Below are 20,209 nucleotides of genomic sequence, written 5' to 3' on the forward strand. Positions count from 1 at the left end.
AAATCACGTTTTGATCGAAACACGACTTGGCAATCCCTAAGAGGATTCCTGTGGCACTCAAAGGGTTAGCTTCCGTAACGCTTTCCTATGGAGAATTTTAAGTTAAGGAAATACTTAGAGTTAGGAATGTTCATGAAACTGCATGGGCCCTAACGGTCCCAGGTATGAATGGAACCCTGCAGTTTTAATTTATTACGAGTTTAATATATCAAATATTCGGAACTGGCAAAACAACAGAATATAAATATATATTTACTGTTGGTTAGAAAATTATGTCAGATCCCTGTGGTTGAGCAGAGTACTTGCCTCTGGCTATGTTCAAAATAGCCGCTGGTTTCTGTTAAAAGAAGTCTCGCGAGATCTTATGCAGACCGGTTCGGCTAACTGTGTATTCTTCCGCATTATTTTAAAACTTTCTCTTTGATACTGGTTTATAATTATATGAAAACATGTGTATCTAAAATAAAACTGGAATGTCTGAAATCTGTTTTGAACCGTGTTTATACCGAAACATTAAGAGTGTAATAAATAAAGTATTCGCACTACTTCTGTCCGCCATTTTGCGGAATATCATTGAGGTCATTCACGCCATAGCTGCAAAAATGAGAGATGGATCCAAATAGATAGGATATGCACCTGCTGTGTTTTCATTATAGGTTATTTAATATTACGTTAAACTGTGCTCATGAATATTTAGGTCGCTGTTTTACTCTAATATCAAGGTTGAGCCACTAAAAGGCTCGAACATATCCATATCTAACGACTATACCAGGTAGGTGTGATCAGAGAAATAACAAAACGTTCAAAATCACAGGTCGGACTTTTCGTAGCTTCCGCTATCAGTTTTGCTTCCGAAATTTGATATCATACATATGTTGATATGTCGACGTAATTGTCGTCTTCCGAATATGTTTATATACTTTGTTAATCAAAAGTAAGCGAAACAACAAGGTGGAATACTGGAATATCCATCTCTGTCGACACTTCAGTGACATTTGGGCCTACACCCATTTCTGTCAAATGCTTGAAATGGTATCTACCAGGCTACTAGGGCTATATTGAAGTTTATTTGCCGATCACGGTTGTCATTTTCTTAATATTCACGTAGCATTTGTACTGTCGAGATCTACATGATTTCTCTCATGTTATCATTGCGCGAATTTTAATCGGTAACATTTTCCTTTCAATGACATCATCACTTTCACTCCAATCCACCATAATAGATTGGACTAAGCCCAACCTTGTCAAATTTGCACAAATCCATTGAATAGTAATGGTCTTTGCAGGCGGTGTAGCTAGAAATATGGCATGATAGAGTACCAGTCATATAATAAACTCAAATAAATTACATATATACAGTATATATTTATTTGATTTATGTACTCGGTGTTGCTTCTATGTAGCCTACTCCAAAATTGTTATAAACTTACACTATATTGATGAGAAACTTTAGTTCTAACACATTGAAATAATGTGGCATAATCAGGGAAACCACCAACTTGCGTATTATACGCAACCTGTTATAGTCCAATTTGAGTATGGATTTTTAGCCTGAATTGAAGAAATCTCAACTTTGATAAAATTACATGCCAAGAAAAATTACAATTTTATTACTAAGTAGCCTCACTATATCAATATCAGATTTATTCAGAAAGTAGCCAAACATCTGAACTCTAACAATAATGTTTGTCAAATGTTATATTCGGAATGTTTAATTTCTGGAGTGGCTGCAGTTCCGTACAAGTCATGACAATACTATGGCGTATGCTATTACGATAAACTGTAAAACGAGAAGAAAAATTTTGTCAAAATAAAAAAAATCAACGATGATTTTTTTGAAATATGTTTCTGCACAATTATTATTTATTAAAAGGAAATCATACACAACACAGTCATTTTATTTATGTCTGACAGTAAAACAAGATCATCTTTGCATTTCTGAGACTTTTGATTTTTCGGGATGGTTCCAAATTTGTATAGACATTAATGTTTTGAGAGTCAGGCCCTAGATTTAATTATGTTATGCTGCCCAAAATCTGACTCCAAGTACTGTTTATCTCTCAATGTTGATCAGCAATTGTGAAACTGTCTCAACAGTCAGTCTGTGAGTCTAATTGACACAACTTCAGTCTTTGTAGATTTAAGTTGTGAATGTGTACATTAGGCTGTTTTGTTTAATATCCTTTAAACCACTATTATAAACAATTTCATTGACTTAAGCTGTCTGTCCAGTAACATAAATTAAGGACAGCATGTGTTTTTGAGTGGTAATTAATGCATTTATAGTTACGAAAAGATATTTATTCAGATATCACTTGATAGAATGCATGACACATGTGACCTGATGTATATCTGTTACCTCTTCATAGACACCGTAGTAAGCTGGTTCCAGCTAGTTGTGGCGCATTTTGTTCGTTTATATATATAATTACTAGTTTATATAAATATTGATGTTGTCCGGTTGTGCCATATAAAAACTGAGTCAAAACTTGCATATTACTGATATCAATGAATAATTATATGCATGTTATTTTTCAGAAAAGAAATCAAGATGGGGAAAATGATATCAAAGATCTTTGGTAATAAAGAAATGAGGATTCTGATGCTTGGTCTGGACGCTGCAGGAAAAACAAGTATCCTTTATAATTTGAAATAGAGTGGTGACTTATTTATAAAACAAATTATACCATAACTATATTGATTTAATATTATTAATGATAGTAGTACTGTGAAATTCACTTATGGACTGTAAGGTCAACGGCATCAAATAAGTTGATTTGAAATTAAAGTAAATAAGTTTTGGTTTGAGCGACTGAGTTGATGACTATAATGATTGTATAGCTGTCTCTGTTGTGTGTCTCTCTGACTATCAATCTCCATTGTAGGCCAATATAGCAATAGTATGCATACTGACATCCTCGATACTCAAGGGGTTCCAATCACATACAATCTTTACACCCCTAGACTATATCATAGTAAAACTGGAAGCAACAGAATAGGTATTTTAGTCCTTTGATGTACATAAAAAGAGCCGTATAACAATAGTCTTCAAAGGCCTGTGATTGGTTCAGAGTTTTTCCTCTGAGCTGGCTTCAGTTTTACTATGAGATAGGCCAGGGGTGTAGAGATTGTAAGTGATCGGAACCCCTGGAGTATTGAGGATGGCATACTGATTACATACTGAATATAAATATCAAATATAGGAATAACCACGGAGAAATATATAGATCTATATAGCTGTTAAAGATAGATAACTCATTTCTCTGAAGTTTCCAACACAATTTTGTTTATTTATGTGCAATAATCATGAAATAATAACTTTAGATAAAATATGATTGTGTGATTGATGAAATGAATGTGTTGTTTTAACCTCTTTGTTTTTCTTGTTTGTTATATTCTGAGTGTGATGTCATCCTTAACAATTTTCCAGCTGTATTATATAAGATAAAACTAGGTCAGAATGTAACAACTATACCAACAGTGGGATTTAATGTGGAGACAGTAGCCTATAAAAATGTCAAATTTTCTGTCTGGGTACGTGTTTTTGTAGTTATTAGTGCCAAATTAACACCACATATTGTCATAAACAATACATGTTAAAGGTAATAATTAGTGTTTTTTCCTCAACACATTCAACTTGAAGTTATTGAGAACTAAAAATTGCTTGATTTACTTATACTTGTTAAGAAGCGCTAACTGTATATTTGCTTATATTTGTGGTGTTTTAATTTTACTAAATTCGCGGTTTCATCGAAAATTGCGAAATATGATACATTACGAAATTTACCAAAATCATGGTTTTACGTGTTAAAGCCTGTGATAGGAATGGAATTTAAAAGGGTAGAATTAAAATTAGCCAAAATAAATACCAGTGAATAACTTCAAATCAGTAAATTACTAAATTTTATACCAGCGAAATGTTAACAATTATACAGTATATGATCTTTTTTCAAAATCTATGTGTAAAGGAAAAACACTAATGTATTACCAATTGGTGAACAGAAATGATGAAACATCACACTATTTGTCTTTCTTTTCTTTATTATTGATTTATTACATTTTTATGTTTTTGTAAACTTTGTTTATCAAAAGCTGCAACATATCACTGAGCTAGTGAGATCTGCACTAGTTTTAGAGGTTGAGCGCGATACATGTAAGCCGTGGGTCCTGGGTTTGATCGCCAGTGGAAATTTATATTAATTATGTGCTATAATGGATTTGGCTAAACCGACAATGACATGAATGATGTGAAGCTATGTCCACCATGGCTGTTGTGTAGCGGTATATCTATATATCTTAGTGTATTGTCGTCCTTAACACGCTTCCAGCTGTTTTATATAAGTTAAAGTTAGATTCAAATGTTACAACTATACCAACTGTGGGATTTAATGTGGAGACAGTTTGTTTTGATAAAGTCAAATTCTGTGTATGGGTAAGTATCTATGTGATAGGGCTGTCAGCTAATCTCATCGTGGCCCATCCACATTTCATCAGAACACCTAGTATGATGTTTCATCATTTTATCAGTAAACCAAATTTTGAAGATGGGAAACCAATTCTAAATATGTTTTTTCTAGTTATTATGTAACATGTGTTTGACTAAACATCACCCATGCTTTTGTCAGAGGTAAACTTCCCAATTAGTTGAACAATACAATGTATCTGCATACAGGACATGTAGTTGATGAAAAATGTAATGTTTAACTAAGTACATGTATGTTATGTAAAATTTCAAAATGCTGCTGGTCACGTAGTAGATTGCTTGATATACGGGGTTGTGATCAGGTGTTGGGTGACCGTGTGTAGTATAGTGTGCTATCTAACAACGATGAGTCAATGACAGCCCTACTCAGTTTATGTAAATTTTGTACACTTTAATCAACTTTTTGTAAATCTTTTTTTTTTCTGTTTCTGTCTTTTCTTTTTACTTTTTTATGTAATTCCTAATTATTTAAAACGACTCTAAAATATGTTTTATACTCTTTAACTGGTGAGACGATTATGGCATGTTTTAACTCTTTAGCTGGCTAGATTAATATTATTCTATGTATAAATTTCTACTAAAAATTATAAAGGCAGGGGTTTCATTATCAGGCTGTACCCAGTACTTTTTGCCGGTTAAACCTAGCTGTGGTACCGCCTGATTTGGGCTAAATTACATAAGATAGAATACAGATGGTATAGAAAAATACCCCCAATATAAATTGCAATTGTACCGCCTCTCCTGAAAGATAATGAAACCGCTGTAAAGGTGTCTTCAGCCTTAAGATTCATGGTTATTTTGTGTGTAATGAGACAGAGTCAGTTATATATATGTATTATGATTGGGATCCATTTGTATTTAATTTACTGCTCATAGCACAAAAGTTTGGCCCACTATAGAGAACGTTTGTTAAATGTTGCATGTTTCTATTGATTAAGTTTATTTCTTCTTTCTCTTGTATTGTACTAGTGTTGCTTGTATTTATTATATACTGTTCAAATGGAAAAAAAAGGTTTTAAAGAGACAATTCACTCAGGCAAATTCTTTTACATAACCAATAAGCAAAATATAGCATAAATGTATTGTTCTACATTTCTTATGAAACATATAATGTAAAACATTGACAAATTCCACGACATTGTTAAGTATTTTAATTAATATCGTTGAAATATCAAATCGTTGATCAATACGATTAAGCAGGTACAATATTAACTCTGTACCCATACCCGAGCCAAAGTCACGCACGTTTAACAAATGAACTACATAACCACTGAGAAGGTGATAAAATGATTTTTAGGCAAGACAATTCACCTAATAAGGTAAACACACTACTGTCAGAGCGATTTGAGCAGTTCTAGCCAAAAGTTGCATTACTTTAAGAGCAAGGGACAGGGTTCGGCATACAAGAAGTTCGACCACAGTGTGTAATGGCGGACAGCGAGCAAAATTGAATATTTCACACACGTGTTACCACCATAGGCGTTTCAGGCATATCACAGTAAAACTGACTGATCTAATTTCCATTAGAACTTGTCTTATCTGATATATATACAAATTTTAATGTTCTCTTAGACTGAATTGTCCCTTTAATATTGTCTAAAGGTTGACCATGTATTTGTATACCATCAGGGATTTTTTCAGCATGATTTCGTTCCCCATTACAAAACCTCTAAATTTTTCCCAATTCAACCCTAAAATTTCCCAAAATCGAAGTTTCTTGAAAACTATCCAAAAATATTGCATTAACTTAGTTGGTTAAGCTTTAAATATTTGTAAATTGGCTTCAAAAAAGTATATAAACTACACTGGAAATAAAAAATCTTAATTGTTAAGCTATATTTCATATAATTTTCCCAAATCTTGGTTTTGGTGCTCCATTTTCCCAAATTCAAAGCCACAGGCCCCATTCCCAAAGCAGTGAGAAAAAGCCCTGACCATATACCTAGTAAATAAAAAAACCTTGCAAAATACTGAATAAATTGAACAGATATACCATATTCACCATAATTAGCGCCCCTCTCCTCTTCTGGAGAAGGAGTTGAAGTATTATAAACACTCCCCACTCCATCTCGTGGGTTAAATAATGTTTACAACATGGGCATTGTATCCTATATTACACAGCCCCGGAAACCACAGTGTTTTGTGTGTAAACCCCACTACACTCTGAATCTGATCACAGTATGCTGATTATATGTGTATAAACTTGTGTCTTGTTAAATCACAATGTAATCAAGTGTTTCAAAGGAAAGAAGTCATACACATTTTTACGGTGACAGATTTTAAAATATGCCATGACCATGAGACGTAAGGAAATAGTTAAAATATGCTATATTGAATGGTTGATTTTTTGTTAAAGTTTTTTTTGCCCACGACTTACATTTTGGTTATCCAATAAGTGCCATAATAATTATTCCCTATAATTTTTTAGCCCTGGACACTAATTACAGTAACAGAAATCCTGGATAGGCAACCTGGCCAACAAAATATTCGTTTTAAAGAGAATTATCAAGCTTAAGGATATGCATCTTCATAGAATTTCCTTTATTAATATGAGAAACAAATCGTGTCAGATGATGTTTTAAACATACACTGGGGCAGCGCATGCAGGGATTCCATTTATTAGTTGAGATATATATATACTTCATTTTCTAATAAGATCAATTAATATTGCATCCCTGATTGAATAATACTGTGCAATTGTAGCGGCTGGTAAGTGAACAAATGAAACAAAACCTACTGGTATATTTTCAACCTGAAATATACTTTTATTGAAACCATATGTTTTTTGGGCTTTACCATACCTGTCATAAAGGACTACCTTGTTTAAACGTTTCTCAGAAGTATTCATTAACTGCGATATCAACCCTGAAATCGGGGATAAAGGCAAGCGAGGTTACTGGACTCAGCCCAGATACCTCCCCCGAGTCCAGTAACCTGTGTCAAAAATAGATTGAGGAAAACTCCCTTGAGATGTGACGTCAGAATCACTTTTGACGTCAAGTTGTACCCAAATATAGCGTAACAGGAGTTTCCCTCATTCAATGACGTCGGGATAATCTATTGTGGCGTCATTATTATAGTCGGCAACATATATGGCGGAAGGCAGCAAGTTTACTGCGATCAACGGTGATCAACTACAAACTTCAATTTATGGAAAACGTTCAGTTCAGTGCAGTTGATACAATATTCCAGTTCTACCAGTCTTCACCGCTAGCAAGAAGCATTTGGATATTTACAATATACTGTACATGTAATTGATAAACTACTACTTTTGTAAAAAGAACATTTAAATATCATCCTGTTTATTGTAGTAATTAAGGTCTTTTTGAAGAGATTGGATAATATCCTGTAAATTTCATATAATAAAACTCCAGCCTCGGGATATATCATTTACTCGGGTTGAAAACTCACTGTATCCACCTGAAAATAGGTCGATAACTGTATAATATTAATAACAACCTACAAGGGCAGATAACTCTGAAATATGCAAAAAACAGAATAGCTTAAGCTTGCGCTATATCACCATTTCAATTTTAAATCCAGAAAACTACACAAATTGAAAATATCTGAACAGATGGAACACATATGTAGTCAACAAATCAAAATTGACTTATACATCTTTTTAGGTCATCTGAGACGAAGTTTTAAAGTGACCTATTCTAATCGCCTTTTGTCCGTCGTATGTCCGTAAACAATTTACATTTTCGACTTCTTCTCCAAAACTGCTGAAGCAATTTCAATGAAATTTTGCACAAACCTTCTTAGGCATAAGGCCAATCAAAATTGTGAATTATATGGTCCCCACCCCCCAGGGAGCTATGGGAGGGGCCAAAAGGGGTAAAATTGACTAAAATTCAAGGGCAAATAGGTTAAAATTTTAAAAATCTTCTTAAATACTGGAAATGGTAGAATCAAATAATCTTTATAGTTGGACAGGTCTTAAAGTGTTTTATGAAAATTGTGAATTATATGACCCTGGGGTCTCGGGTTTCCCCTGGGGAGGGGGTTAAGTTTATTGTAGTTTATATAGGGAAAACACATTTTTGAGCATTATTTAGTCATTATAATGGGAAATTAGTCAATTGTCGTCAAATAGGCTAAAACTCCAAAAATCTTCTGAAATTCTGGAACTGATAGAATCAAATACTCTGCATAGATGGAAAGGTCTTAAAGTCCTTTACAAAAATTGTGAATAATATGACCCTGGGGTCTCGTGTATCCCTCTGGGGAGGGAGTCAAGTTAAATTTAGTTTATATAGGGAAACACATTTATGAATATCATTTGCCTATTTTTTATGGGAAATTAGTCAAACTGGGTTAGAATTATTAGTCTGAAATAACATTTTAACATCATATCCATATTGGTCCTGGCCGACCCCAAGGGGCCAGAGGGGCGGAGCCAAAAGGGGTCAAAATGGTAATTTCAAAAATCTTCTTTTTGAATTCACAGATTTGATGGAACCAGATACTCTTGATAGATTGGAAGGTCTTTAGGCCCTTTACAAAAAATTGTGAATTTCATGGCCCTGGGATCTCAGATTTTCCCCTGTGGAGGGGTTCAAATTTACTATAGTTTATATAGGAAAAACACATTGAGAACATTATTTGCTTAGTTTTCACAGGAAATTAGTCAATCTGGGTTAGAATTATTAGCCTGAGATAACATTTTAACATCATATCCATATTGGTCCTGGCTGACCCCCAGGGGCCAGAGGGATGGGGCCAAAAGGGGTTAAAATGGATAACATTTCCAAAATCTTTCTCCTGAATTCAGAGATTTGATGGAACCAAATAATTATAGATTAAAATGTCAAATTTATAAAATCACTGACTGACTTTAAGGGCCTGATGGGCAATTGAAATATATATAGTGTTTATATGCATGTCCTTGTTTCATTCTGTATCTGAACTCCGGTGACCGTTAAGGCCCATGGGCCTCTTGTTATGATTTTAGATAATATTTGGTATTTTTTGTTTAGATCACTATATGTCTAGTAATATTTGTCACATGCATGAATATAAAAAGGTTATTGAAGTACTATTATGGGAGATTTTTGTTCTTTCTCTTTATACATATAATAATACAACTGAATTTAGAGATACATAATAATACAACTGAATTTAGAGATCAACATAATAATACAACTGAATTTAGAGATACATAATAATACAACTGAATTTAGAGATACATAATAATACAACTGAATTTAGAGATACATAATAATACAACTGAATTTAGAGATACATAATAATACAACTGAATTTAGAGATTCATAATAATACAACTGAATTTAGAGATACATAATAATACAACTGAATTTAGAGATTCATAATAATACAACTGAATTTAGAGATACACCTTGCTGATAGATATTACATAATTAATTCTCTGGCGAATAATTAGAATCTAGTGTTAAAACTAAAGTATCAAATGCACAGTAATGATGGTGGTATAATTTAACTGTAAATGTGATACACACACACTTAGCTCACAAGTGACTCGGCTTGGGTCAAGTACAACAGTACATATACGCACTACTACCCAACTCTTCCACTTTATACATAGATTTAAAGCCTAATCACTCATACGTCCAATTTTATCAGTGTTTGCATCTCAAAAATGTTACATCTTTTATTTATTGTAGTCTTTGAGGTTTTGTGGACTTGAAAATCTACAGTAGTTTACAAAATAACTGACAGTTATTAATTTTAGTAATAATCCCAAATAATGATTACACTGGCTGATCAATAGGGAAGGTATTCCAACATTTTATCATAAGTATTCCATGTAGTGATTCGTGGATTGGAAATCCAAGGGGGCAACCAGTTGCTGGATACTGACCATGTATGTCTGGTTTTTTCTCAGGGAACTCTGAATTTTCTACACTTCTTAAATTTGTGTTTGTTCTTAGACATTTTTTATTTTTTACTTGACAGGATGTTGGCGGTCAGGACAAAATCCGACCATTATGGCGTCACTATTATGCCGGTACCCAGGGACTGATATTTGTAGTGGATTGTGCTGACCGGGATCGTGTAGACGAGGCCCGACAGGAACTTCATAAGATCATCAATGACCGCGAAATGAAAGAAGCTATCATATTAGTATTTGCAAATAAACAAGATTTACCAGATGGTAAGAAGGACCGTGCATGATTATGCAAACATGTTTAAAAAATCCTTCTCTTGTCTTAATATTTCTTGGTAAAACTGTTTTTCTGTTTATCAACTAAAGGGATCACATTACAATATTGATACAATGGTTCTACCAATAAAAAATACGATACCATTTCTGTGTAGTAAGCCTCGTATTGATAAAGACAAAAACACACTGTACTGCATTTGACCCAATGAGCACCCAAATAGCACTTCAAAAAGGAGTCATATATAACATAAGGACTTAGACCTTTAACAATATTATTATGATAATTTTGTAAAGTAAAAGCACAAAACAGTATGCAAAATGAAACAAAATAGGCTATATGGTATATATTTTAGCTCACTTGATCGAAAAGACCAGGGCATTGTGTTCAATCTATTGTTCGTTACCAGTTCTCATATAGCCAACTTATTGAAAACCACTTGTCAGAATTTGGTCAAATGACCTCTTTCACGAACAATGGAAATTTTCCTCCAAATCACTTTTATTAAAACTAAATGTTATATGTTATATGTTATATGTAGCAACATTAATACTAACTCTTGAAATATTTTATTAACAGCAATGAGGCCCCATGAAATACAAGAGAAGCTAGGATTAACGCGGATGAGAGACAGGAACTGGTATGTTCAGCCTTCATGTGCCACTACTGGTGACGGACTCTATGAAGGGCTTTTGTGGCTAAAATCAAACCACAAGTCGTGACCTTTGCGTGCTGCATCTCAAGGAAACATTTTAAACAACATAAATGCTTTTATTACGATATTCATCATGAGAAGACAGGAGTGCTGTCCGTCTGCCAGTCTGATCAGTGGTGTACACAGGTGGATGTGATGCACAAGTGATAAGCAACAAGACTTTGTAAACACACAGAAAGAAGCCACAGAAAGAAGCATTGCTACTATATTGTAAGCTCAATGTGACCTGAATGAGTATAGATGTCGTCAAACAACATATTGGAACACCACTGTTTCATAATTATGAATGTGTATACATACAAGTGTAGTTTTTTTCTGCCTCTGGTTGAATGTGGCTAGCTATTACCTCTTAGTAGCTTGTGTACAGGAGAGTGTGAGAGGATAATGAGAGTGAGGGATTTTTTATCAGACTTTTTGTTCATATGGGTATATTTTTATTGTTATTTTAAGAGAGTTCCATTAGGAAATAAGTCTACAGTGTAAAAGTTTGTACTAAAATGATTGTATGAACTGGTCACTTCCATCCATAAGGCAACACAAAGCAACATATACCAGTATACGTACCACTCATCAGCTGAACATAATTAGTCAATTATATGACTGTTACGATACTGAGAGATTGTAATTTGGCCGCAATGATACTGAGAGATCATCATATGGCCGTTACGATACTGAGAGATTGTCATCTGGCTGCTACGTTACTGAGATATCGTCATATGTTTGTTATATTTCTGAGAGATTGTCTTATGGCCATTACGATACTGAGAGATCATGAGAGATTGTCATATATGGCCGTAATGATACTGAGAGATTGTAATATGGCCGTAATGATACTGAGAGATTGTAATATGGCCGTAATGATACTGAAAGATCTTCATATGGCCATTACGATACTGAGAGATTGTCATATGGCCATTATTATACCAAGAGATCGTCATATGGCCATTACGATACTGAGAGATCATGAGAGATCGTCGTATGGCCATTACGATACCAAGAATTTGTCACATGGCTGTTATGATACTGAATTATAGTCATGTAGTAAAATATAATACAGAGCTAATTGCATCCATTACATGTATTAAAAGTAGCCATCAAACCCACAATTCCTGTAAAATATTTTGGGTATAACACGGAAAAATGATGATGATATGATTTTTGAAACAAATTCTTGATAATGAAATACTTATGTGGTAATGGTATCTGGCTTACAGTGCTGTGTCTGCAGACTTAACACTTGTAGGAGCTATATTTCCAAGTTTATCCTTCCTATTTGTTTGTTGACGATGTATCTCTGTCCTGTGAATTTCTTTGATGGCATTTAGGTTGCTCTTGGTATAGGGGTAATAGTGTTCTAGGCTTCGAGATTAGTAAATCTTGGTGCTTTTGTATTGTTGTATTTTATACATTTAATAAATATATAAATCAGAAGTCAGGAGTCTTGGCTCGTGTTGAGTGCAAGACTGCTTTGAGGGATGGTGATGTAAATAATTAATAAATAGGAAATGTCTTTGAAAAATAAGGATATAAGGATATTAAACCTAGGAATACACTTTTGCCCCTAATATTTAGGTTAGTTCATACTGTCATGTCGTCCTTGTGTATACCACATAAAGTCTTTCATTTAACGCTTACTAAACAAATTATATTGGGCTTGTGATTGTTAGATGTAGTCTAAATACGGTATAACAATTTTGATAATTGTTACATTAATACAATTAATGTACACATACTCACCAGCCATCCACCTTTGAGTTGCTACTGACTGTAGTTCCATGGTTTTTCTTCAAGTACTCTGGTTTTTCTCCACCTCCTACACTTAGCATGTCTGTATGTTTCATTAACCTGGCTGTTAATAGGAAAAAAACTAATTTGACAAATAGATTACATAACACACTGGACAGTGGTCAGTAAATGAAAAAATATGTGTTGTGTGTCTTTAATCATTTTACATTTTTGTCTTAAGCTTCTTCTCCAAAACTGCTGAAGCAAATTCAACGAAATTTTGCACAAACCTTCTAAGGCTTAACACCAAAGTTGTAAATTATATGTCCCCCAGGCCACCACCCAGGAGGCTATGGGAGGGGCCGGAAGTGCTGACCTCCAGGGACCAGAGGGGTGGAGCCAAAAGGGGTAAAAATGGCTAAAATTTCGAAAACCTTCTGAATTCACTGATGTAATGGATTAAAATACTCTTCATAGATTAAAGATCATAACAATAAAATCAGACTGATTTTAAGAGGCTAAGGGCCAATAAAAGTGTTTATTTGTCTATGTTTCATTCTGTATCCAAAATCAGGTGACTATTTAGGCACATGGGCCTCTTATTTAGTAAAACAACCAGAATGTCATAGAAACAGAAACTGGAGTAGATTTTAACAGATTTATGTGTAATATTGTACTAATAATCATTGCTTCTTTGTTAATACATCAATTTTCACCTTTATGTAATTACTGTGTAGAATGGAAAATGTATTTATAAGCATATTTCCCTTCATTAGTTTTCAATTTTGGATGTAAAACTGGTGTATTTTCCCAATTTGCAATGGATTTATTTCTTGATTAATTATTTTTTTCTTTGTTTTCATACTTTATCCGACTTTGCCAATTTTTATTTACTGTTTATTTTTTCATAACTTTATGGAAAAAATCTAAGAATTGTGCAAAAGCTAGGGTTATAAAGATGTCATCATTGACACATTGAAGTTGTATGAGAAGTAATCTTTTGATAAATAAATTAAATCATACACTAAAACGTATTTTATTTTGTCAAGTAGTCTGAAATTATTAGCATTGATGTTACTATTTTTAATTTCATCGGTTTCGCAGCAAGAAATTGTGGGAATTTTCAGTGTGGATTCATTCAATTTGCAAACAAATGAAATAAGAAAATTAGTGACATCAATTGCTATAAGTACGGTAACTCATCTTGTGATGTTTAATTATGATATAAATGCCTCGGTCAAGAAACTGGATAGCGCAAAGTGATACCACATTAAGTCAAATTTACTAAAAATTTCAGGGATTTTTCTTACATTTAGAATTGACCAAAAAATATACAGTTTCAAAATAAATATTATGTTATGTGCTCAAAACAAAATTGAATTTCTGGAAGAAATGTGTTAACTAAATTGTATGCAGTTTTCATTCATTTGAAGGTCTGCAGTTAGAGAGCTATTAAAGTGAAAGTCAATACCTTAAATTAAATGTTATTTCTTTGTTAAATCGTCAGCAGTGTGCTGTTTTTACTTTATGTTAAATTCTAGTGCAATTGTTACTTAGATTGTAGTACTGAAAATCAGAAATACAGATTCATTCGTGATTTCAATTGATTTTGGATCAGTTATGAACATAATAATAACAAACAGTCTAAAAAACCATTATACTGTTTATAAAGAATTCCATACTCACTGTACAGGTAACGTAAAGTTTGGATTTTAATTAGGAATGCTAATTATACTTCTAGTTTACAAAATTAAGGTTCTGTCAACAGTTTTTCAGTTAAGGAAGTGCAGAATCCAGAATAGATTGATAAGAAGTGCCACAGTCAAACAAAATAAATCTTTTAAGACTTACCTGGGTACCAACATCAACCTATGTACAACATCTAATCTTTTCATTTTTGAGCAAAATTGACCAAACAGATTTAGAAAACAATCTGGGGGGAAATTAATAATGTAATTGATAAATACTATATGACCCAGTTGATATCAGCCCCAAGGTCATAAAGCGGTCATAAGTCTAATACATTCTTTAGTTTAGATTTAGCCAATCACAGATCACATTACAAAGTTACGTCACTTTTATTCTGCTAAGCAAAAACTCTTGAGTCTAAGACTGTTTCATGATTCTGGGGCCAGGACTGTAGCATGGGACATATAAATCATCAATAATTCAGAAGAGTTGGTGTAATTGAGAAAAAAGTTCATAAAATTTAGGAAATTTTTACCATTAACTAGAATAATATTTCTAATAGAATACAAAGACAACTAGTATAGTTTATATTTAGTCCTATTGGCTTGGAAATAGAATTTAATCTAAACCCCCGTAAAGTAATCTTATTTAGTCTGTATATTTGCTTTATGATCTGGTAGAGAATATGGCATATGCTTAAATGGCAGCTTGTTTTAAAACTGATTAAAAGAACTTCTAACAAAATGTTGAATTGTGCATAAAGTCCGATACCAGTATGAGAAATGAATGTATTTTTTAAAGTGAGAGTTAGCTCTTATCGTTACATAGAATAACCTTTACCCAGTTATATGCTACCATATAAACCTAGTACTTATATATATTTATCCCAGTAATTCATGTACATTATTCAATTCAATGTGAGTTTTTGAGATTGAGAAGACATTCAGTATGGTCAAAGAAATAAGAAATAGCTTAAAATGGCGTAAATCTTTATATTTTTGTGATGGTTTGTGTCTTTGGAATACAAATTAAAGATTAACCAGTAACAATAATGAGATTTTATTAAGTTTTGTTAATTAGCTTAAAGGCATATGGAATAAGAGTGCTTATGTAATATATTATTTTTTTTCTTTATTTAATTTATTTATGTTCATATAACACTGTTATGTTTCTTTGTATTCAGTGGGGGGACTAGGTATCTAGTCATTATCCTGTCATCATAGTAAAAGGGAAAGCTTGCAATGATGTATTAATTATTGAATATGTTAATTGTGTGCTGAAATTAAGTATGGTCTGAAATTAAAGTTAATCTTCAGTGCTTTGACTTTTGATGTTGTTCAAAGCCATTGCTTTTCCATATTCCTCATCTTTTTATATGTTCCAGTTGTCTATTGTTACTTGAGCTATGTATGCTTATCTATGCATGTTCTGTTTTATAAGTAGTTTATGTAAGTCCTACAAAGTTGCACTTTTTAGGTGTTGCCGGCTTTAAGCATTGAGTCTGTTGTTTTTCGGTTCATTGTTGTTAAGAAGCTCAGAGCAAGCACTTCTAGGAAGGATTGAACATGTTTGAAATCATGCATACAAACCCTGGATTAGAAATAAGTGTCAAGTCCTTGTGTTAAAAATAGATTTACATTAAATGTATTATGCTGAAGATTGGTTTGGGAAGTCACATAAGTATACAGCCATTGTTTTGAGATACTGCTTTAATTCATAGCATGAAATAGCAATAGCACTGTTTCATTGATAATTTGGAATATTTTGGCATATGAAAATTAAGTTTGCCACTTACATAGTTAGAACTGCCCTTATATTCTGCATGCTTTGAGTTAACATGTTCTACATCCCCTTGTGTATGTCATCAGTATTCTTTGTAGCCATGATGTGTATATAATTATGTTTAAAGAGGTCATTGTTTTGTCTCAAAGTATTGCCATTGTCTGGATTGTAAACCTACACAGAATTACTTATTAATACATTTAAACTCGGTTTGATCGTGCCATTCATATATCATATTTATACAGTTATATTGGAATGTAATCAACAGTTACTGCTATTTATGGTTTATTTCTGTTGCAGTGTGTATTTATATACCGGTACCAGTATGTATAAATGTGGCCAGTTCTTAAACAATGCATACTCTAGATAAATTTATTGTACTGTATTCGACCCGTTAAGCGCCCAGAGCGTTTAAAAAAATTGAAGCAACTGAGGGGGCGCTTAATAGAAGCAAATTTGGACTTGCCTTTCTTAAAATCATTTTACATAGCCATAAATCAATTTGCACAAGAAATTGGTACGAAAACCAACACAAAGTAAGTGAAATTGAAACCTAAAAAAGGGGAGGGGCACTTATAGGGATGTGGGCGTTTTTGGGTCAAATACAGTAATAAGTTTCTATGGTAATGCATACTCTATAAATTAATTATAAAACCTAATCAACCTACAGAAGGATATTTAGTGTTAAGGAGCTTAAACCTTCAACATTGGATTCAAAATAAGAGTTACCGATCTACCTTACTATAAACTACACAAGACTGAAATGATACTAGTCATTGTTCAGGGGAAACCAATGTTGAGGACGGAAGAAAGTGAAAGGTCAATGTTAAAATAAGAAAAGCAAAAAAGTAATGGTCAAGCCATTGTATTTGGTTTGCTTTCGGAACTTTTCATCTCGTTGTTGACTGACAGAACATTTTGTACCAGAAGGAGTATTATATATATATATATGTGTAACAGTAACAATATAGACCATGAATAGTTCCTCCTCAGATCAATGCTTGGTGCTGTGTCTATCCCTAGTTTGGCCAACTGTATTCCCCTTCTCCATTGTCTGTTTTTCTTCAAAGAAATTATACCTACTTAGATTCTGAATATCTAATGAACTCAACAATTATCACACAAACATTCTTTGTTTACTGTTGTGCTATCATTTGCTGGAACCTGCTGTGCTAATAACATAGTAAGCATTTGTCCATCTGAAAATGTTCTTAAAAAAACCATTGTTGCTTACATCATGAAGACACACAAGTATTTTTGATGTGTTGAAAAATAACCCGTGTTTTGATTCACTTTTGTTGGAAATTTTCACTGGTGATATTTATATGTAATTTGTAACATTATTAATAAATGGTTTATAACTTACACCACAAGGTATTCACACTATATTTATACAAAATGTAGTTTTCTGTTTTGCATTCAGTCGTAATCTCCGTAGTAATTATGACAGTTCAATTCTGTCTTCATTCAGTTCGTACTGGAACCACAGAAGTTGACAAATCTGATGAATTGTCTATTGAGTTCAAATTAGAAAACAAAGACAAAAAGAATCCTCTGAAAACAGTGGTCTTCAATCTTTTGCAAGTTTTCGTTATTTTTTACAATCCATTCACATTCCACATTGCTTTTTCCTACGTTTTAAGAGTTACTTCCCTTCTTTGCATTGTTGTTTAGTAAGAAACCAATCTGTCCCATGGTATGGATGGGTGTCACCACAGTTTGTGGGGAATTATAAACTACAAAAGGGCAAGCTTTCTAAACTGATCCTATTGGTTTAAGTGCACATGAGAAATCTTAATATTGTACATGTATATAGCCTCACAATTATTATGCAAATACAGAGTACATGATAGAGAAAGGAAAACATGTAAGAATATGTTCAATGAATAAACATACATTTTATTACAAGAATTGATTTCCTTTTCTTTTTTATTGCTTGAATCGTCAGACTGAGGGACACCTTCACTTTCATTCAAGGTCACAGGGATCAAAAAGACTAAAATCTTCTTCTTAAGAACTGAAAGGCCCAGGGCTCATATTGGGCTTGTGGCATGCTGGGATGAAGGGCTACCAAGTTTTTGCAAATGAATGACCTTGACTTTCATTCATGGTCGAATTCATCAAATATATCAGATTCTGAACTTCTATTTAAAGAGTTCTTTTGTTTTGATTTAATTGTTTGCCACTACTATATTCTTTGAGGTGTTGTATTGTGCCAGATGACCGTTGAGGCCCATGGGCCTCTTGTATGAAGTGGTAAACTACAAAGATAGAGTTTGTCCCGGTAAAGATTAACAATTATGACAAATTTTTGAAAAAAGTTTATGCATAAATCACATAAAACTTAATAAATGTCAATCTAATCAGATTGTATGGACACTCTATGCTATCATCAAGCAAATAGAATGCTTTTTGGGATGCTGAATATAAAATTATGTAACCTGTACTAAATTTATGAGCAATTTAGGCCTAGATACCTTAACCCTGGAAAAGCTAACTGAAATACTGGGGCTTGACCCCCAGGGGCCTGAGAGGCGGGGCCAAAAGGGGTCATTTGCTATTTCCATATAAAACTTCTTCTCTGAAACCAGCATGGGATAGCACCATAATGCAATGGTGCATCTATAGGGTGGGGATTCAAAATTGTACAAATGATGGGGCTGACCCCCCGGGGCCTGAAATGGGGTCAATTTGGCTATTTACCATATAAACGACTTCTTCTCTGAAACCAAGCATGGATTAATGCAATGGTGCATCTATAGGGTGGGGATTCAAATTGACAAATGGGGCTGACCCCGGGGCCTGAGGGGCGGGGTCAAATGGGGTCAATTTGGCTATTTCCATATAAACGACTTCTTCTCTGAAACTAAGCATGAGATAGCACTCATAATGCAATGGTAGTATCGTTATAGGGTAGGATTAAAAATTGTACAAATGATGTGGCTGACCCCCGGGGCCTGAGGGGCGGGTCAAATGGGGTCAATTGGCTATTTCCATATAAACGACTTCTTCTCTGAAACCAAGCATTGGATAGCACCCATAATGCAATGGTAGCATCCTTATAGGGGGTGGTGATTCAAAATTGTACAAATGATGGGGCTGACCCCCCGGGGGCCTGAGGGGCGGTGTCAAATGGGGTCAATTTGGCTATTTCCATATAAACGACTTCTTCTCTGAAACTAAGCATGAGATAGCACTCATAATGCAATGGTAGTATCTTTATAGGTTGGGGATTCAAAATTGTACAAATGATGTGGCTGACCCCCGGGGGGCCTGAGGGGCGGGGTCAAAAGGGTTCAATTTGGCTATTTCATATAAACGACGACTTCTTCTCTGAAACCAAGCATGGGATAGCACCCATAATGCAATGATAGCATCCTTATAGGATGGGGATTCAAAATTGTACAAATGATGGGGCTGACCCCCAGGGGGCCTGAGGGGCGGGGTCAAAAGGGGCCAATTTGGCTATTTCCATATAAACGACTTCTTCTCTGAAACTAAGCATGGTATAGCACCCATAACAAAATTAAACTTTGGGAGTCAATTTGCTCATTTTTCTAATTGTCAGAGTCTTGTGATAATTACTAACAAAAAACCAGGTGAGCGATACAGGCCCTCTGGCCTCTTGTTTAATTTTAAAATTCTCAAACTTACATATACTAAAAACTAATA

At 33.8% G+C, this 20,209-nt stretch overlaps 1 protein-coding gene across 2 annotated transcripts; it reads left to right on the top strand.

Annotated features, from left to right (window-relative positions):
- The first annotated feature begins 557 nt into the window (after nt 1-557).
- Nucleotides 558-18,448, top strand: LOC138330403 (ADP-ribosylation factor 6). 2 transcript variants are annotated; one of them, XM_069278001.1, is made up of 5 exons: nt 558-772; nt 2,539-2,633; nt 4,329-4,432; nt 10,421-10,619; nt 11,206-18,448. In XM_069278001.1, exons 2-5 carry the CDS (start codon nt 2,552-2,554, stop codon nt 11,346-11,348), a joined length of 528 nt encoding a protein of 175 aa, XP_069134102.1. In that variant the 5' UTR covers nt 558-772; nt 2,539-2,551; the 3' UTR covers nt 11,349-18,448. The 2 variants fall into 2 exon arrangements, with proteins under 2 accessions (XP_069134102.1, XP_069134101.1); XM_069278000.1 differs by lacking the exon at nt 4,329-4,432 and adding an exon at nt 3,431-3,534 and having other exon boundaries at nt 560-772.
- Nucleotides 18,449-20,209: the final 1,761 nt, after the last annotated feature.

The sequence above is a fragment of the Argopecten irradians genome, chromosome 8 (assembly GCF_041381155.1).
Source record: "Argopecten irradians isolate NY chromosome 8, Ai_NY, whole genome shotgun sequence".
Taxonomy (NCBI): domain Eukaryota; kingdom Metazoa; phylum Mollusca; class Bivalvia; order Pectinida; family Pectinidae; genus Argopecten; species Argopecten irradians.